At 68.3% G+C, this 12,715-nt stretch overlaps 2 protein-coding genes across 2 annotated transcripts; one reads left to right on the forward strand and one right to left on the reverse strand.

Moving 5' to 3' along the window:
• The first annotated feature begins 5 nt into the window (after nucleotides 1-5).
• C7H19orf71 (chromosome 7 C19orf71 homolog) lies at nucleotides 6-3,025 on the forward strand. Its single transcript, XM_041761429.1, has 4 exons — nucleotides 6-527; nucleotides 2,159-2,397; nucleotides 2,507-2,632; nucleotides 2,732-3,025. The coding sequence occupies exons 1-4, from the start codon at nucleotides 445-447 to the stop codon at nucleotides 2,908-2,910; spliced, it is 627 nt and encodes a 208-aa protein (XP_041617363.1). The 5' UTR covers nucleotides 6-444; the 3' UTR covers nucleotides 2,911-3,025.
• Nucleotides 3,026-3,161: 136 nt separating this feature from the next.
• On the reverse strand, nucleotides 3,162-11,879 carry MFSD12 (major facilitator superfamily domain containing 12). The gene is made up of 10 exons (XM_041761428.1): nucleotides 11,417-11,879; nucleotides 7,383-7,593; nucleotides 5,921-6,059; nucleotides 5,644-5,826; nucleotides 5,419-5,511; nucleotides 5,237-5,329; nucleotides 4,758-4,928; nucleotides 4,584-4,678; nucleotides 3,621-3,751; nucleotides 3,162-3,520 (listed from the first exon to the last, which is right to left on the reverse strand). The coding sequence occupies exons 1-10, from the start codon at nucleotides 11,712-11,714 to the stop codon at nucleotides 3,498-3,500; spliced, it is 1,437 nt and encodes a 478-aa protein (XP_041617362.1). The 5' UTR covers nucleotides 11,715-11,879; the 3' UTR covers nucleotides 3,162-3,497.
• Between the last annotated feature and the right edge of the window lie 836 nt (nucleotides 11,880-12,715).

A 12,715-nucleotide genomic window follows, 5' to 3' on the forward strand; every position in this document is an offset into this window, starting at 1 on the left:
GTGTCATCATGCAGTTGAGGACTGTGCATGGGGCTGCTGTGCGTGCCTGCCCGGGGATCTTGCTGAGTGTCTCAGAAGCAGATGAGGGACAGGGCCCAAGGAAGGGGGGCCGGAAGCTGGGGTCCCAGCGGGAGCTCTGGAAGGGTGCGCCTGGGGCACAGCCGGGAGCCGAGGAGGTGGGAGCCCAGGGTCGCGCACAGGGAGCCGGGGCCTCACGGCCAGCAGCTCGCTCCTGGACAGACCCCCACCCCCACCCCAGGCATGCGCCTCCGCTCACCTGGCCCTCCTGGCCCAGCCCCGTCCACTGGGGGAGGGAGGAGCAGGCTGGATGGGGGCCAGTGCTGGCCAGTAGCGTTGCCAGGACACCGAGGGTGGCCTTTATCACTGTCAACAATGGCCCTACAGGCCTTGCAGGCTTGAGCCCCTGGGGACCCAGAGGCAGACATGCAGACCCTACAGCGGGAGGCAGCCCGGCCCTACGTCCCCCGGGGGACCCTCGAAGCCGACTTCCCAGCACCGCTGTCCAGGTGAGTGGCCGCACGGCCCTATGCACCACCGCCGTGTGTCAGGCCTGATGTTCTTGAGTGTCACTGACTCCAGTCAAGGCCCATCGGTGCTGTGCCCTTGCCCTGTCCTAGCCTGGCCGCTCCCTGGGGGTACAGGCAGGGCTGGCAGAAAGGACTGGCTCTCCGGGAGTCTCCTGCAGCGGCCTGCACACACCGCCAGGCTGGGGGCTGAAGCCAGAGGCGTTCTCTCCTGGTTCTGGAAGCCAGCAGTCCGAGACCAGCTGGTCCGCAGGCCAGTTCCTCCAGGGCCTAGTGCAGCAGCTCCACTGTGCCTCCCTGGCAGTCCTCGGTGCCCCCTGGGGATGCATCCCCCCCAGTCTCTGCCCTGGCGACACAGTCCTCAGTGTCCAAGCTCCCCCGTCCAAGGACACCAGGCCCTGCACACGGGTGGGGCCAGCCCCAGGTGCCCGCAGCTTAGCAATGGTGTCTGCTGGGACCCTGCTTCCCAGCGGGGTGGCTCTGAGACACCAGCCGGATGTGGACTTGGGGGCCCTTCCCACCCAGGGGAGGGGGTAGTGCCCCTGGGCCGCTCCACTGTGCGCCTGTGCAGACAGGGGCGCCCACTGGAGAGCAGGCACAGAACTCGCCGGAAGCCCGGGAGCTGGGGCCGCGGCAAGGGGTAGGGTTAGTGAGGGCAGGCTGTTCCGTCACCTCTTTCCAGTGGCAGGAAGGCTCTGGGTTGTGGGCCAGAGTGGCATTCGCTTGAGGTTCTCCCCAGCTCCAACGTGCTCTTCATCTGTTACATCGACATTTGACAGAGACCTGCTGGCTGTCACCGCGTTTTACTGCACCTCAGTTGTGAAGTGTTGAGCTCACGGGGCAGGGTTCCCGAGGCGACCCTGAAGCTGCCCTTTGAGCAGCAAACCCTGTCTCCATCAGGTCCCCAAGCCCACCAGGGGGTTTCTAGTCTGTGATGTGACCCTGTCCCGAGGGGCGAGAACAGGATGCAGGGAGAAGCCCCTGGCCCGCAGCTCCCGGGGCCAAGGCCCGGCTCGTCCTCGCCCTGGGCCTGGGCGGCGGTGCTGCCGGAGGAGATTCCCTGCAGCCTCAGCAGCTTCGAAGGGGTCTTTCGCTTTGTGGTTTTCTTTTCCACTTTTTGGGTTTCGTCTGCTTTTGTTTTTAATGTTACCACATTGAAATCCGATTTTTAGTTATTTTATTTTTAAGTCATTTTTACACCCAACACAGGGCTTGACCTCACAACCCCCGAGATGAGGAGTCACAAGCTCCCCTCCCCACCCCACCCCAACTGCACCAGCAGGGGGGCCCCTCAACCTTTACAGTTCAGCTCTGGCCTGTGTCCCTGTTCCTTACACCGTTCCCTGTTCCCAGGGCCTCTGTACATCCCCCTCGTCCGGGAGGCCGCCTGGCACAGGGGCCCCCCCTGCCACCCCGTGTCCCCGGGATGGGGTGGGGAGGACAGGCCAAAAACACTAAAATAGGAAAAGGTTTAGGGAGGGTCCTGGAGGGCTGGAGAGGAGAGGGGGCTGCAGGGCTCAGCACCGCCCCCCCAGCCCGGTGTGCGTGCCTACAATGCAGGGGAGGGCCACAGGCTCAGCCTCTATCTCCTGCCCCCTGCCTTCACCCCCTAGTGAGGACTACCTGTCCCTGGAGGGGCCCCGCTGGGCACCGGCCATCAAGCAGGCAACACGCTGGAAGTACACACCCCTGGGACGTGACGCGGCCGGCCAGCTGTGGTACACGGGCCTAACCAACTCGGACTCCCGCGAGGCCTGGTACATGCTCCCGCGGGCCCCGGACAGCCCGTACCGGGAGGCCTATGCCCGCTGGCACGGATGTCACAGCCACCGGGAGCGAAGCATGCCCTCGGGTGAGTGCTCAGCCCTGCCTGCCCCCAGCCCCAGGCCAGCCCCAGGGAGGGGGGGAGGGGGGGACGGGGGCAAGGGCCAGAGACGACCTCCCGCCCCCTCCCCCCACAGCCTATACCCAGTGCCTCCGGGAGACCGCGTGGCATGACCCCATCATCCCTGCCCAGTACAGGGCCCCCAGCACGCAGTGGGGGAGCATGCTCTGGAAAGACAGGCCCATCCGGGGCAAGGAGTACGGTGAGGAGGGGGTGGGGGCAGCCGGAGGGAGCTGGGCCACCGGGGCTGGGGTTCACACGGCCCAGGGGACAGGAGGTGACCTGGGTCCTGGCCCCACAGTGCTCAACAGACACCGGTACGGGGTGGAGCCACCGGGGCCGGCCTCTGACTATGTGCCGTACCTGTCGGTGCCTCAGCGCCCGCGCTACACCACCCAGAACTACCGGCAGTGGGACCTGGAGCCTTACTGCCCCTCCACCAACCAGCGGCCCCCGCCCATCTACACACCCATCCACTGATAAAGTTCATGCTGCCTGATGCCACCCTCTACAGGGACCCCAGCGCCTCTAGCCCTCCCCAGCCCGCTCCTGTGCATCTGCCCCCTGGGGACTGGGGTGGTGGGGAGGACGGGGGGGGGGGGGGGGGGGGGGTCCAGTGGCAGCCAGATAAAGGGAGCTACTAACCAAGACCCTGGTGACCAAGACTCTGGGACCCACCAGCTGCCCTCTCCCCACTCTGGGCTCCAGGCAGACAGCTGAGGCCACAGTCCTCACCCACGGGTGGCTCTTTATTCGTGGTCAGCAGCGGCCTGGGCACAGGGCAGGGGACCTGCTCCTCCCACCTCTGCCCGAGGCTCCAGTCCAGCTCCGTGACCACGCCGTTATCGAGGGACCTGGCAGCATGTGGGACACCCCATGGTGAGGGGTGAGCTGGGCACAGCCCCGGGTTCCAGAGGGCCGAGCTCAGTGGGATCCTGACCGCCTGCCCTGGTGCCGTTAGGCCCAGGCAAGGATGGAGGAGCAGGGATGGCAGCCGGGGTGGCACGGGGCTGCTCCTGGCCTCAGCTGGGCACCGTGCATGTGCACAGGACAGGGACCGTGGGGTGTCAGGGCTGGGCTCCAGGGTCCCCTGCAAGAGAATGGGGTGGGGGTGGTCAGGGAGGGCGGGGCCTGTCCCTGGCCCAGCCCTGCAGCCCGTGGCCAGTGGGGGCACGGCGGGGAGGACTCACAGCTCCGCAGGCGGATGGGCCAGATGAGGAGACTGCACAGACAGAGGGTGGCGGCCACGCCCACACCGCCGGTGGCGGCCACCATCACCCAGCGGTAGAAGCCCATGCAGGCCCTGCAGCAAATCTCCAAGCTAGGGGGAGGGGGAGGGGGCGGGGAGGGCAGAGCAGACGCAGGTGAGTCGCCAGCTGTCCGGCCTCCAGCCTGGGCCTCCTGCCCAGTCCTCTCCCAGCGTCCGCCTCCCGCAGGTCCAGCCCCATCATCGCCCGCCTAGACCACCAGTCCCCTCCTCTGGGTTCTCCCCACAGTGGCCACCAGAGGGCTCCCACCCCCCTCAGCCCCCCTCCCCCAGGCCTTGCACACCTGCCCTGTCCCCTTTAGCCACAGAGGCCTCCCTGCCAATGCCAAGCCCAGTCCTGCCCCGGGACCTTTGCACTGGTGGCTCCTGCGCGTTTGCCTGGCACTCCCTGACTGGTCTCAGGTCCAATGTCACCTCCTCAAGGGAGCCCTCCCTGACCTCTTGCCCCAGGCAGGCCTCCATAAGTGATGTTTTCTACACCCCCGTGCCACCGGTTTAGATAACAGTTATATGCTTATTAAAGCGGCTGGCGTTGCCCCAGATCTATGAGGACTGGGGGATGGGTTTGTGTTCCCAGATCCTAGGCTCCTACGAGGCTCCAACTCAGGAGTCTAGAACCATCTAGGTCTGGAACCCTAGGTAGGTTCTGAGGGTCTGAACACAGGCTCTGGCTTTGCCCAGCCCTGCCCTGCCCACCCCCACTCCCCCAGTGCGGGCGTACGCTGTGTCCCCGGCACACGACAGACACAGCGCTTGCCGAGCAGGCCAGCCAGGTGCCACAGGTAAGGAGCGAGCAGGTGTTTCGCCGGGCAGACCTGGAGCGGGCCTGGCGCCAGCGCGCGCAGCACACTCTTCCTAAGTGAACAGACGAGCGGATGGCACTCACGAGCAGGGATACAGGCTCTGGATGGCCATGACCGCCAGCCCGTTGGCCACTTTATCCGAGAAGCTCATGGCGCCGTACACGAAGGCTCCGCTGTGCTGGGGTACACGAGCAGGGAGGTCAGCCCCCCGGCCCCAGCCGCGGCCCCCCGGCCCCCGCCCACACCATCAGCCTCACCGTGTGGGGGCCGATGAGGTCGGCCGTCATGGCCAGCGAGGTGACGAGGATGGTGGCGCAGCCCGCGCCGAGCAGCACCGCCGCCGCGTACACGGCCATGCCCAGCCTGTCCGCCAGCGCCACCCAGGCCGCGAAAGCCAGGACCACCAGGAGGCCCGTAAAGTAGGTCAGCTGCGGGGGAGCGCCGCGTCAGAGCCCCTCACCCGGGGCGCCAGCCCGCCCGTCTGCGAGCACCCCTGGCTCGGAGTCGGAGGGCCGCGAGGCCGGGCTGCCAAGCGCCACGGAGCTGGCCCTGGGCCGGAGCCAGCTGCAGCCACACGCGGCGCAACGTCGAGGTCCCGAACCGCGCTGGCCCGGGCTCAGGTCCCCCCGCCCCACTGGCGGCGCCCCGCGTGGCACGGGGTGCTCGAGCTCCCTCGGGGAGCCGGCGCTCGGCTGTGGGGTCCTCCCGGCCCCCGCCCGCAGCCCTGCCCACTCACGTTCCTCCCGATGCACTTGTTGACGGGCTTCATGAGGAAGGACGAGCAGAAGCCACTGAGGTACATCACCAGCGGGATGGTGGCGATGAACTTCTGCGGGGGCAGAGCGAGCGTGGGCTCATCAGCGGGGCCCCCGCCCTGTGCGCCCGGGCCCCCGCCCCGCCCCGCCCCGCCCCGCTCACCTTGGGCAGGCTGAGCGAGTAGGTGAGGTACATGGCTATGTACGTCTGCGACAGGTTCACGATGAGCCTCGTGCTCATGTACAGCAGGCCCACCTGCGGGCGGGCGGGCGAGGGCTCGGGTCGGGCCGCCTCTGTCCCCGGCGGCCGGGGACGAGGGGCCTCCGGGAGCGCCGTGGCGGCGGAGGACGGCGGAGGGACGGTGGGCCCCGTGCCCCCCCAGCGCACCTGATAGAAGGCGGGCTCCCGCAGCCAGTGTCTCCAGAGCAGCAGGGGCCGGGCAGTAGTGGGCGCCAGCAGCGGGCGGTTCTCGTCCGGCTCCTCCGCCTGAGGCCGGCGCCCCTCCCTGGTGCCCAGGTGGAACAGCAGCGAGAAGACGGCTCCAACTCCTATCACCAACAGGGAGAGGTTCTGGAGGCCAGGCGGGAGAGGGGTCAGCGGCAGCGCTCTCAGCCCGGGCCCCAGGCTCGGGGCCACCGGGGCGTCCCTCCCGGGCCCGGCTCACCTGGAACACCTGCACGTCCTGGATCCCCAGCTGGTCACTGGCATCCCGGGCCATCTCCACGTTCGGAGAGCCCTGCAGGTGGAGCAGGAACCAGGCGGCAGCGTACACGGTGATGTTGGCCACCACGGTGAAGGCATACCTGCGGAGGCGGGCGACGCTTCAGCACGTGGCCGGGAAGGCCTTGGCCCCACACCATCTGATGACGGACATCGGACGCACGACTCTGCTGTGCGACCCGCTGCCCAGGCCGCGACTGATGCGGCCAAGACCGGAGATGCTCAGAAGGGGACTGGGATGGGTTCCCAGATCCTGGGCCTGGACGGGGCCGGGGCTCCGTGGTCTCGGAGCATGTGGGGCCCCTCCTGCCTATAGCCATAGAGCAGCATCCCTCTGAGGGCTTGGGGTGTGGGGGCAGAGCCCCCGGATCTCACACCAGGACTCAGTTTCCCTTTCTGAAAGTGAGAACAAGAATACCCCAGGGATCGGAGTGAAGAGGCTGCAAGGCTGGTAGGAAAGCGCCTGCAGGTAGGAGGCGCCCCAGAGCCCGGTCTCAGCAACACCCGTCCTGCCGGCTGGGGCCCTCGGGGACTGGGCATTGGGCAACCCCGAATGCGGAACTCAACGGCGGGGTTGGGAGGAAGCCAGGCTGGCAGCGCTGGGGGCCAAACGGGCCGAGATGGCAGAGCGAGGCCCTCGAAGACGCTACCACATAGCAGGTGCCCTCGAGGCGGCCAGCCCTTCCCTGAGCTCCAGCCACACCGGCCGCTGCCCCCGGTGCTGGCCCTCTCCCTGCAACTCCATCCTTGCCAGCCTCTCCTGCTGCGGCCCTCCCCCAGGGACATGCTCTGCCCACACCCTCGCGGGGGCACGTGACCCTCTAGGAAGATTAAAGATAATGCAGGTGAAGGGCCTGGATCTGTGCCTGCACACAGCAAGCGCTCCATAAATGCTCCTGTTAGCACCGTATCCAGGAGAACTTCCATTAGTGCCCCAAGCAAGTCAACAGATGAGCAGCTGTATGCACGTGTGGCAGCCAGGATGCCAAGATGGCCCTGTCCCACCCCACCTAGTCCCTCCCCTTGGGGAGGGGGCCTGTGAATATGGGACGTCGCTCCCACGATGAAGCAGCGTTTGGTGACAAAAGTAAAGGGAGTCTATGGATATAACGAAGGGAGGTTATCCTGGGTGAGCCAGACCTAATCAGGAGATCCTCAGAAGACCCTAAGCCTCGGCGGAGGCCCCAGCCCCAGCCAGGGCCCTGACGGAAGCCTCCGGACAGACCACCACCCCAGCTAAGTGGTGGGGCGCCTCGGTCGAGCGTCCACCAGTGATATCGGCTCAGCTCGAGTCACAAGGACGGGGTCGAGGCTGTGAGATTCCCTCCCTCTCCCCCTCCCCCCACGCTCTCTAATAAATCAACCTTAAAGAAAAACACGGCTAAGCGGCCCGGCCTGGCGCGTACCTGAGGGCCGTGAGCTCCACCTTCTCGTGGTCATTGGTGGCGAGCTCCGGGATGAGGCTGAGGTGGGCGATCTGCGTGGCGGCCCAGCCGAACTGGAAGATGACAATGAAAGGTCCGTAGTAGAGGAGGGCGGCCCACTCGGGGGTGGCTGGCCCGCAGCCCAGACACGGGCTGAAGATGAAGGGGAAGGACAGCAGGACACAGACGGTGCCTGTGGATGAGCAGAGAGCGGGCAGGTCACCCCGCAGGGCCCGGCCTCCACCTGCTACGTGCCCCCAGTGTCTGCCGGGGAAACTGAGGCACACAACGGTGTCCTGGTCCCAGGTCGTGCGCTGCCGCCAGACAAAGGACAGGGCCAGGACGTACGCCGAGCGATAGGGAAGGACAAAACGGGGCCTCCCCTGCCAGCCTCGGGCCCCCCAGCAGGAAGGAAACAGGAGGGTGACAGGTGGGGAAACGGAGCAGGGTGCCCACGGCCACATACCAGGTTGAAAGGTCACGCAGGGTCCCCAGAGGCCGCACACACCCTCTTTGCCCACAAGCCCCCATCCCCGGCCCCATGGGGCCTTTCCCCAGGTCCCGCCCAGCGTCCCGCCGCGTTCCCAGCAGTCAGGCGGCCAGGTGCAGCCAGGCGGGGTGACGCCTAACCCTGCCCCCCCTGTGCCCCAGGGTCGCCACCAGCTCATAAGGAGGTCTCTTCCCCGGAAAACCCAGGACCTCGGAAGCCCAAGTCCACAGGCGCAGCCAACAGGCCCTGCGGGACCCGCCCACCCCGCCACCCCCCAGGCCAGGCTCCGTCCTGCCCCAGGGCCTTTGCATAGCTGTGCCCCTCATTCCCCTCACATCCTAGGGAGGCTGAGTCTTCCCGTCTCGGGACTCAACTCCAATGCCACCTCCTCAAAGCTGGCCCCCACCAACGCGGTCACCAGCTGTCCCCTCCCCGCCAATCCCTCTAGACACTGCTCGTCGCTCGCTTCTCTCGTGGCTTAGCGCACACAGGGGCGCTTTTGTCTCTGCTTGTTTCCTGGCCACCTCCCCCACAGGGTCAGGCTCCGGGAGCGTGGGCACTAGGTCTCTCCGGGTCCATGCTGGGGCCCAGGCCACCGGCACGGAGCCTGGCGCGCATCTCCGGGATGAGTAAGTAGGTACTTAGAGCACCCAGAGGTGGCCTCCCATCCTCCCCGCTCCGGGCCCGCCCCTCCCCACCCAGCACCCGCTCCCCATCCCCTGCCCGCCCTGCCAGCTGGCCCTGGACCTCACGCCCCCGGGCCTGGGGCCGCCTCCGCGCCCGGGAGGAGGAAATGAAAGCAAAAGCACCCTTCCTTGCTATTTCCTTGGAAGTGGGGCCCGGGAGGGGCACCCTGAGCTCACGCGGTGGGGGGGGTACAGACTGCGTAGACTCTGGTCAGAAGAATGTGCTGCCCTGGCTGGAATCCGCCCCGGCACTGGCCGGGCCGGGTTAACCATTGCCGGGAGGAGGCTGGGGGGGGGGGGGGGGCAGGAACCCGGCGTTGACTCTGGAGGCAGGAGCTCTGCGGCCTCCAGGCCACGGTGTCACAGCCCCCGCCCCCCCACTCCTATTCATCCTTCACAGCAACACCTCTCCCTTAGGAAACTGTCCACCCACATGCCCCAGCCGGGACCCCACGGGAGAAGCCACGTGTGGCTCTGAGGGTCCCCTCTGGGCTAGAGCGGGGGCGCCCAGGGAGCTGGCGAAGGGGAAGAGAACCCGCCACCCAGAGGCTCAGGGGCCAAAAGAAAGAAGCGGGCACGGTTTCCGAGGTGACTTTCACTCAAGCCACCTTATCAGGCATCAGGAGGGGCTGCCCCAGCTTCCTCTGCCCACAGATCCTCCCGGGGCTCCCACATGCTCCCTCTGAGGCAGAGAAGGGGCACAAGTGGGGGCCCTGGAGCCCGCTGGGGCCCCCATCCCCCGGGCCCGTTGGACATGAACACAAAGCCTTCGCTTCTTTATTCACAAAGGTGCCTAACCTCTGCCTCTGCTGGGGGCTCCGATGCCTCCTGGGGGGTTGGGGGTCCGTCACTGAACCCCACGCCCCCCACAAAGGAGCCCACAATCAGGCCTGGAGCACACGCGACACTCGCTGCCAGGGCTGCCCTCCCACAGCGGGCTCTGCGCCTGGCCCCCCCCTCCCCCCGGCAGAGACCCCCACCTCCCACCATCCGCCCGCCCAAGTTCACCGACCGGGAACGAAACCTCGCTGGAGGGGCGCCCGGGGGCTCGGCAGTGGAGCATCTGCCTTGGGCCCAGGGCGAGGCCCCGGGGTCCCAGGATCGAGTCCCGCATGGGGCTCCCCGCAGGGAGCCTGCTTCTCCCTAGGCCTGTGTCCCGCCTCTCTCTGTGTCTCTCATGAATAAATAAATAAAATCTTTAAAAAAAAAAACAAAAACAAATGTCACTGGAGACTCTGGGCTCAGCTCCGCAGACAATCCCAACATCAGCCCAAAGGGGGGCACCTTTTTCGGTGGAGGCGATCACCCGTCTGAGTCCCCCACCTCCCCTGCTTCCCTCCCGGTGCTACAGCCGCAAGCGCCCAGCACAGCCTGGTGTCCTTCGTGCCGCAACCCCCGAGATCCGAGGTGCGCTGCACCCCGCAGAAGTAGCGCTCACGAGGACCCGGGGTGATCGCCGCCACGGTCACCGCTCCAAGGCCAGGGAGCCACCAGCCAGCCCCTCCGGACTCTGGAAGCTGCTGCCCAGGATTCACAGGACCGGGCAGGCGTCCTGCTCCCTGATGCCAGTGGCCCCAAACGCCGGGACGCCGGGAAAGAACAGCAGAGACCGCGGCTGGGGCTAATCTCAAGGCCCAGCATCCCGGCGGCAGAGGGGGGACGCGGGGGCCAGGCCTTATCAAGGGTGCGCCCCAGGCAGGACAGCCAGCTGCCGGGGGACCTGCCGCCTCCCTCGCCACCAGAGGTGGTCTGACCGCTCCCCCGGACCACCGTGCGCCCCGCGGCCGGACCGACCCCCATGTCTCTGGTCTCCCCTGGCCCCCAAGCCTTGGCTCCCCAGGGCAGCACCCCTAAACCTCCCTGCGATGGGGCAGACAACATGGGCAGCAGTGCTCTAGACAAACGGACAGACTGATGGACGGGGCTCTAGGCAGCCTGCCCCTCATGGAGACGGAGTTGCCCTGAGCAGTCACCCGACAGACAGATGGAAGACTCAAGCTGGGCCAGGCAGACTGACGGAGGGGGCTCTAGGCAGTCAGGCCGCATCCAGAGAGGGCTCAGGGTGCCCACCGGGGTCAGACAGAAAGACAAAGGGAAGTGCCACTGGAGGGTCACATGAGCGGTCAGGTGACAGACAGAAGGAGCACAGAGCAGTTAGGCAGACAGACGGAGGAGGTCACGGATGGGGCAAGAGGGCTTCTGAGCAGCTGGAGGGAGGAGGCTCAGGCCCTGGGGCAGGCGGAGGGGGTAGGCAGAGAGGGATGCTCAGGCCCTGGGACAGGCGGAGGGAGGAGGCTCAGGCCCTGGGGCAGACGGAGGGGGGAGGCTCAGGCCCTGGGGTAGGCTGGCAGGCAGAGGGGGCAGGCAGGGGCGGGTGTCAGGCTCAGGCCCCGGGGCAGGCGGATAGGGGAGGCTCAGGCCCTGGGGCAGACGGAGGGGGGAGGCTCAGGCCCTGGGGTAGGCTGGCAGGCAGAGGGGCAGGCAGGGAGGGGGGTGTCAGGCTGAGGCCCCGGAGCAGGCAGAGGGGGGAGGCAGGGGGTGGTGTAGGCTCAGGCCCTGGGACAGGTGGAGGGAGGAGGCTCAGGCCCCGGGGCAGGCGGAGGGGGGAGGCTCAGGCCCTGGGGTAGGCTGGCAGGCAGAGGGGGCAGGCAGGGGCGGGTGTCAGGCTCAGGCCCGGGGCAGGCGGAGGGGGGAGGCTCAGGCCCTGGGGCAGTCGGAGGGGGGCGGCGCAGGCCCTGGGGTAGGCAGGCGGGGGAGGCTCGGGCCTCCCGGGAGGCAGTCGGAGGGGGGCGGCGCAGGCCCCGGGGGGGGGGGGGGGGGGAGGCTCGGCCGCGACTTACCAACCAGGTGCCAGGCCTTCCGGGGCCCGCAGCGCACGCAGCGGCCGGCGGCGCGGTCGGCCTCGTAGCCCACGAGGGGCGTGCACAGCCCGTCGGCCACCTGGCCGAGCAGCAGCAGCAGGCCGGCGCCGCGCGAGCTGTAGGCGCGCACCGAGTGCAGGTAGAGCAGCAGGTAGGTGAACCACATGGACGCGCACAGGTCATTGAGGAAGTGGCCCACCGCGTAGCTCAGCCGCGCGGCCAGCGACAGTGGCCGCGGGGGCGCCGCCGCTCCGGCCGCCGGGGGCCCCGGGCCCATGGCCGCGCTCCGCACCCGGGCCCGGCGGTCTGGCGAGCGGCAGACGCGACCCCCGGGGCGCACCGTCCCCGCCCGGCTCTCCCCGCGCCGCCGCCGCCGCCGCCCAAGCCCAAGCCCAAGCCCAAGCCCGCCCCTCCGAGCGCGCCTGCGGCCGCCGGGCCCCGAACCCCGCATTAAGGCCCGGGCGGGGCGGGGCGGGGCGGGGCGGGGCGGGGGATGCTGGCGGCCGCCTCCGCCAATCGGGGCGGCGCGCCGGAGCCCGGCAGCCAATCGCCGGAGAGGGGGCGTGGCCTCGGGGGGCCAGCGCGGCCTCCACGCCCTGCGCCGACGGAGCGGGGCGGTCCTAGCGCCCGACGGCTCACCGTGGGGCTCGCGGGCCCCCAGGGGCGGGGGACGGCGCAGGGGGTGCCCACACCCACACTCCGGCCTTCGGGCCCGCGCCGCCCTAGCCCGCCCGCTGCTTCACGAGGCCTAATGAGTGGGGCCGGGGGCGGGGGTACGGGGGGGGCCGGGGGCGTGGAGGGTGGGCGGGGGGCTGCCGGCGGATTCTGCGTGGAGCTGCCCCTCCTTGGTCCAGTGACTTCCCGGAGAGGCCCAGTCGGACGCGGAGAGGGCGCATTAGTTCTAATTAATTAGTTTATTAAGGATAATAATGGGGGTAATCATCATAATAACACCAGCTGGCGTTTAATGAGCGCTGACTGTGAGCCAGATGCCCACGTGGGTCCTCTCCCCAGGCCCGGAGGGAAGCGGGCGCCGGAGCGCGGGGAGGGCGCGCGGGGCTCAGCGAGTCAGGTGCACGCGGCGCCCCCGGGCCTGCGCTCCGAGCTCCTCCCCACTCCTCCGACGGGCCTCCCGGAGGGGCAAGTTCCTCCCAGCGGTGCACGCAGTCGTCACCCCACCCCACCCCGGGCCTCCTCCAGCAGCGGTTTGACACCTGCACCCCGGAGCCAGACGCTTGGGGCCAAACCCAGCCCCGCTGCCACCCGCTGTTCCAGCTC

The sequence above is a fragment of the Vulpes lagopus genome, chromosome 7 (genome assembly GCF_018345385.1).
Source record: "Vulpes lagopus strain Blue_001 chromosome 7, ASM1834538v1, whole genome shotgun sequence".
Classification (NCBI taxonomy): domain Eukaryota; kingdom Metazoa; phylum Chordata; class Mammalia; order Carnivora; family Canidae; genus Vulpes; species Vulpes lagopus.

Excerpts from the sequence above, each read along its gene's own strand:
- C7H19orf71 (XM_041761429.1), top strand. The coding sequence starts at position 445 with ATGCAGACCCTACAGCGGGAGGCAGCCCGGCCCTACGTCCCCCGGGGG. Across the intron at positions 2,398-2,506 it reads GGAGCGAAGCATGCCCTCGG|CCTATACCCAGTGCCTCCGG; the intron begins GTGAGTGCTCAG and ends CTCCCCCCACAG. Across the intron at positions 2,633-2,731 it reads CATCCGGGGCAAGGAGTACG|TGCTCAACAGACACCGGTAC; the intron begins GTGAGGAGGGGG and ends CTGGCCCCACAG.
- MFSD12 (XM_041761428.1), bottom strand. The coding sequence starts at position 11,714 with ATGGGCCCGGGGCCCCCGGCGGCCGGAGCGGCGGCGCCCCCGCGGCCA. Across the intron at positions 4,679-4,757 it reads ACCTCATCGGCCCCCACACG|CACAGCGGAGCCTTCGTGTA; the intron begins GTGAGGCTGATG and ends CGTGTACCCCAG. Across the intron at positions 3,521-3,620 it reads GCCCATCCGCCTGCGGAGCT|GGGACCCTGGAGCCCAGCCC; the intron begins GTGAGTCCTCCC and ends ATTCTCTTGCAG.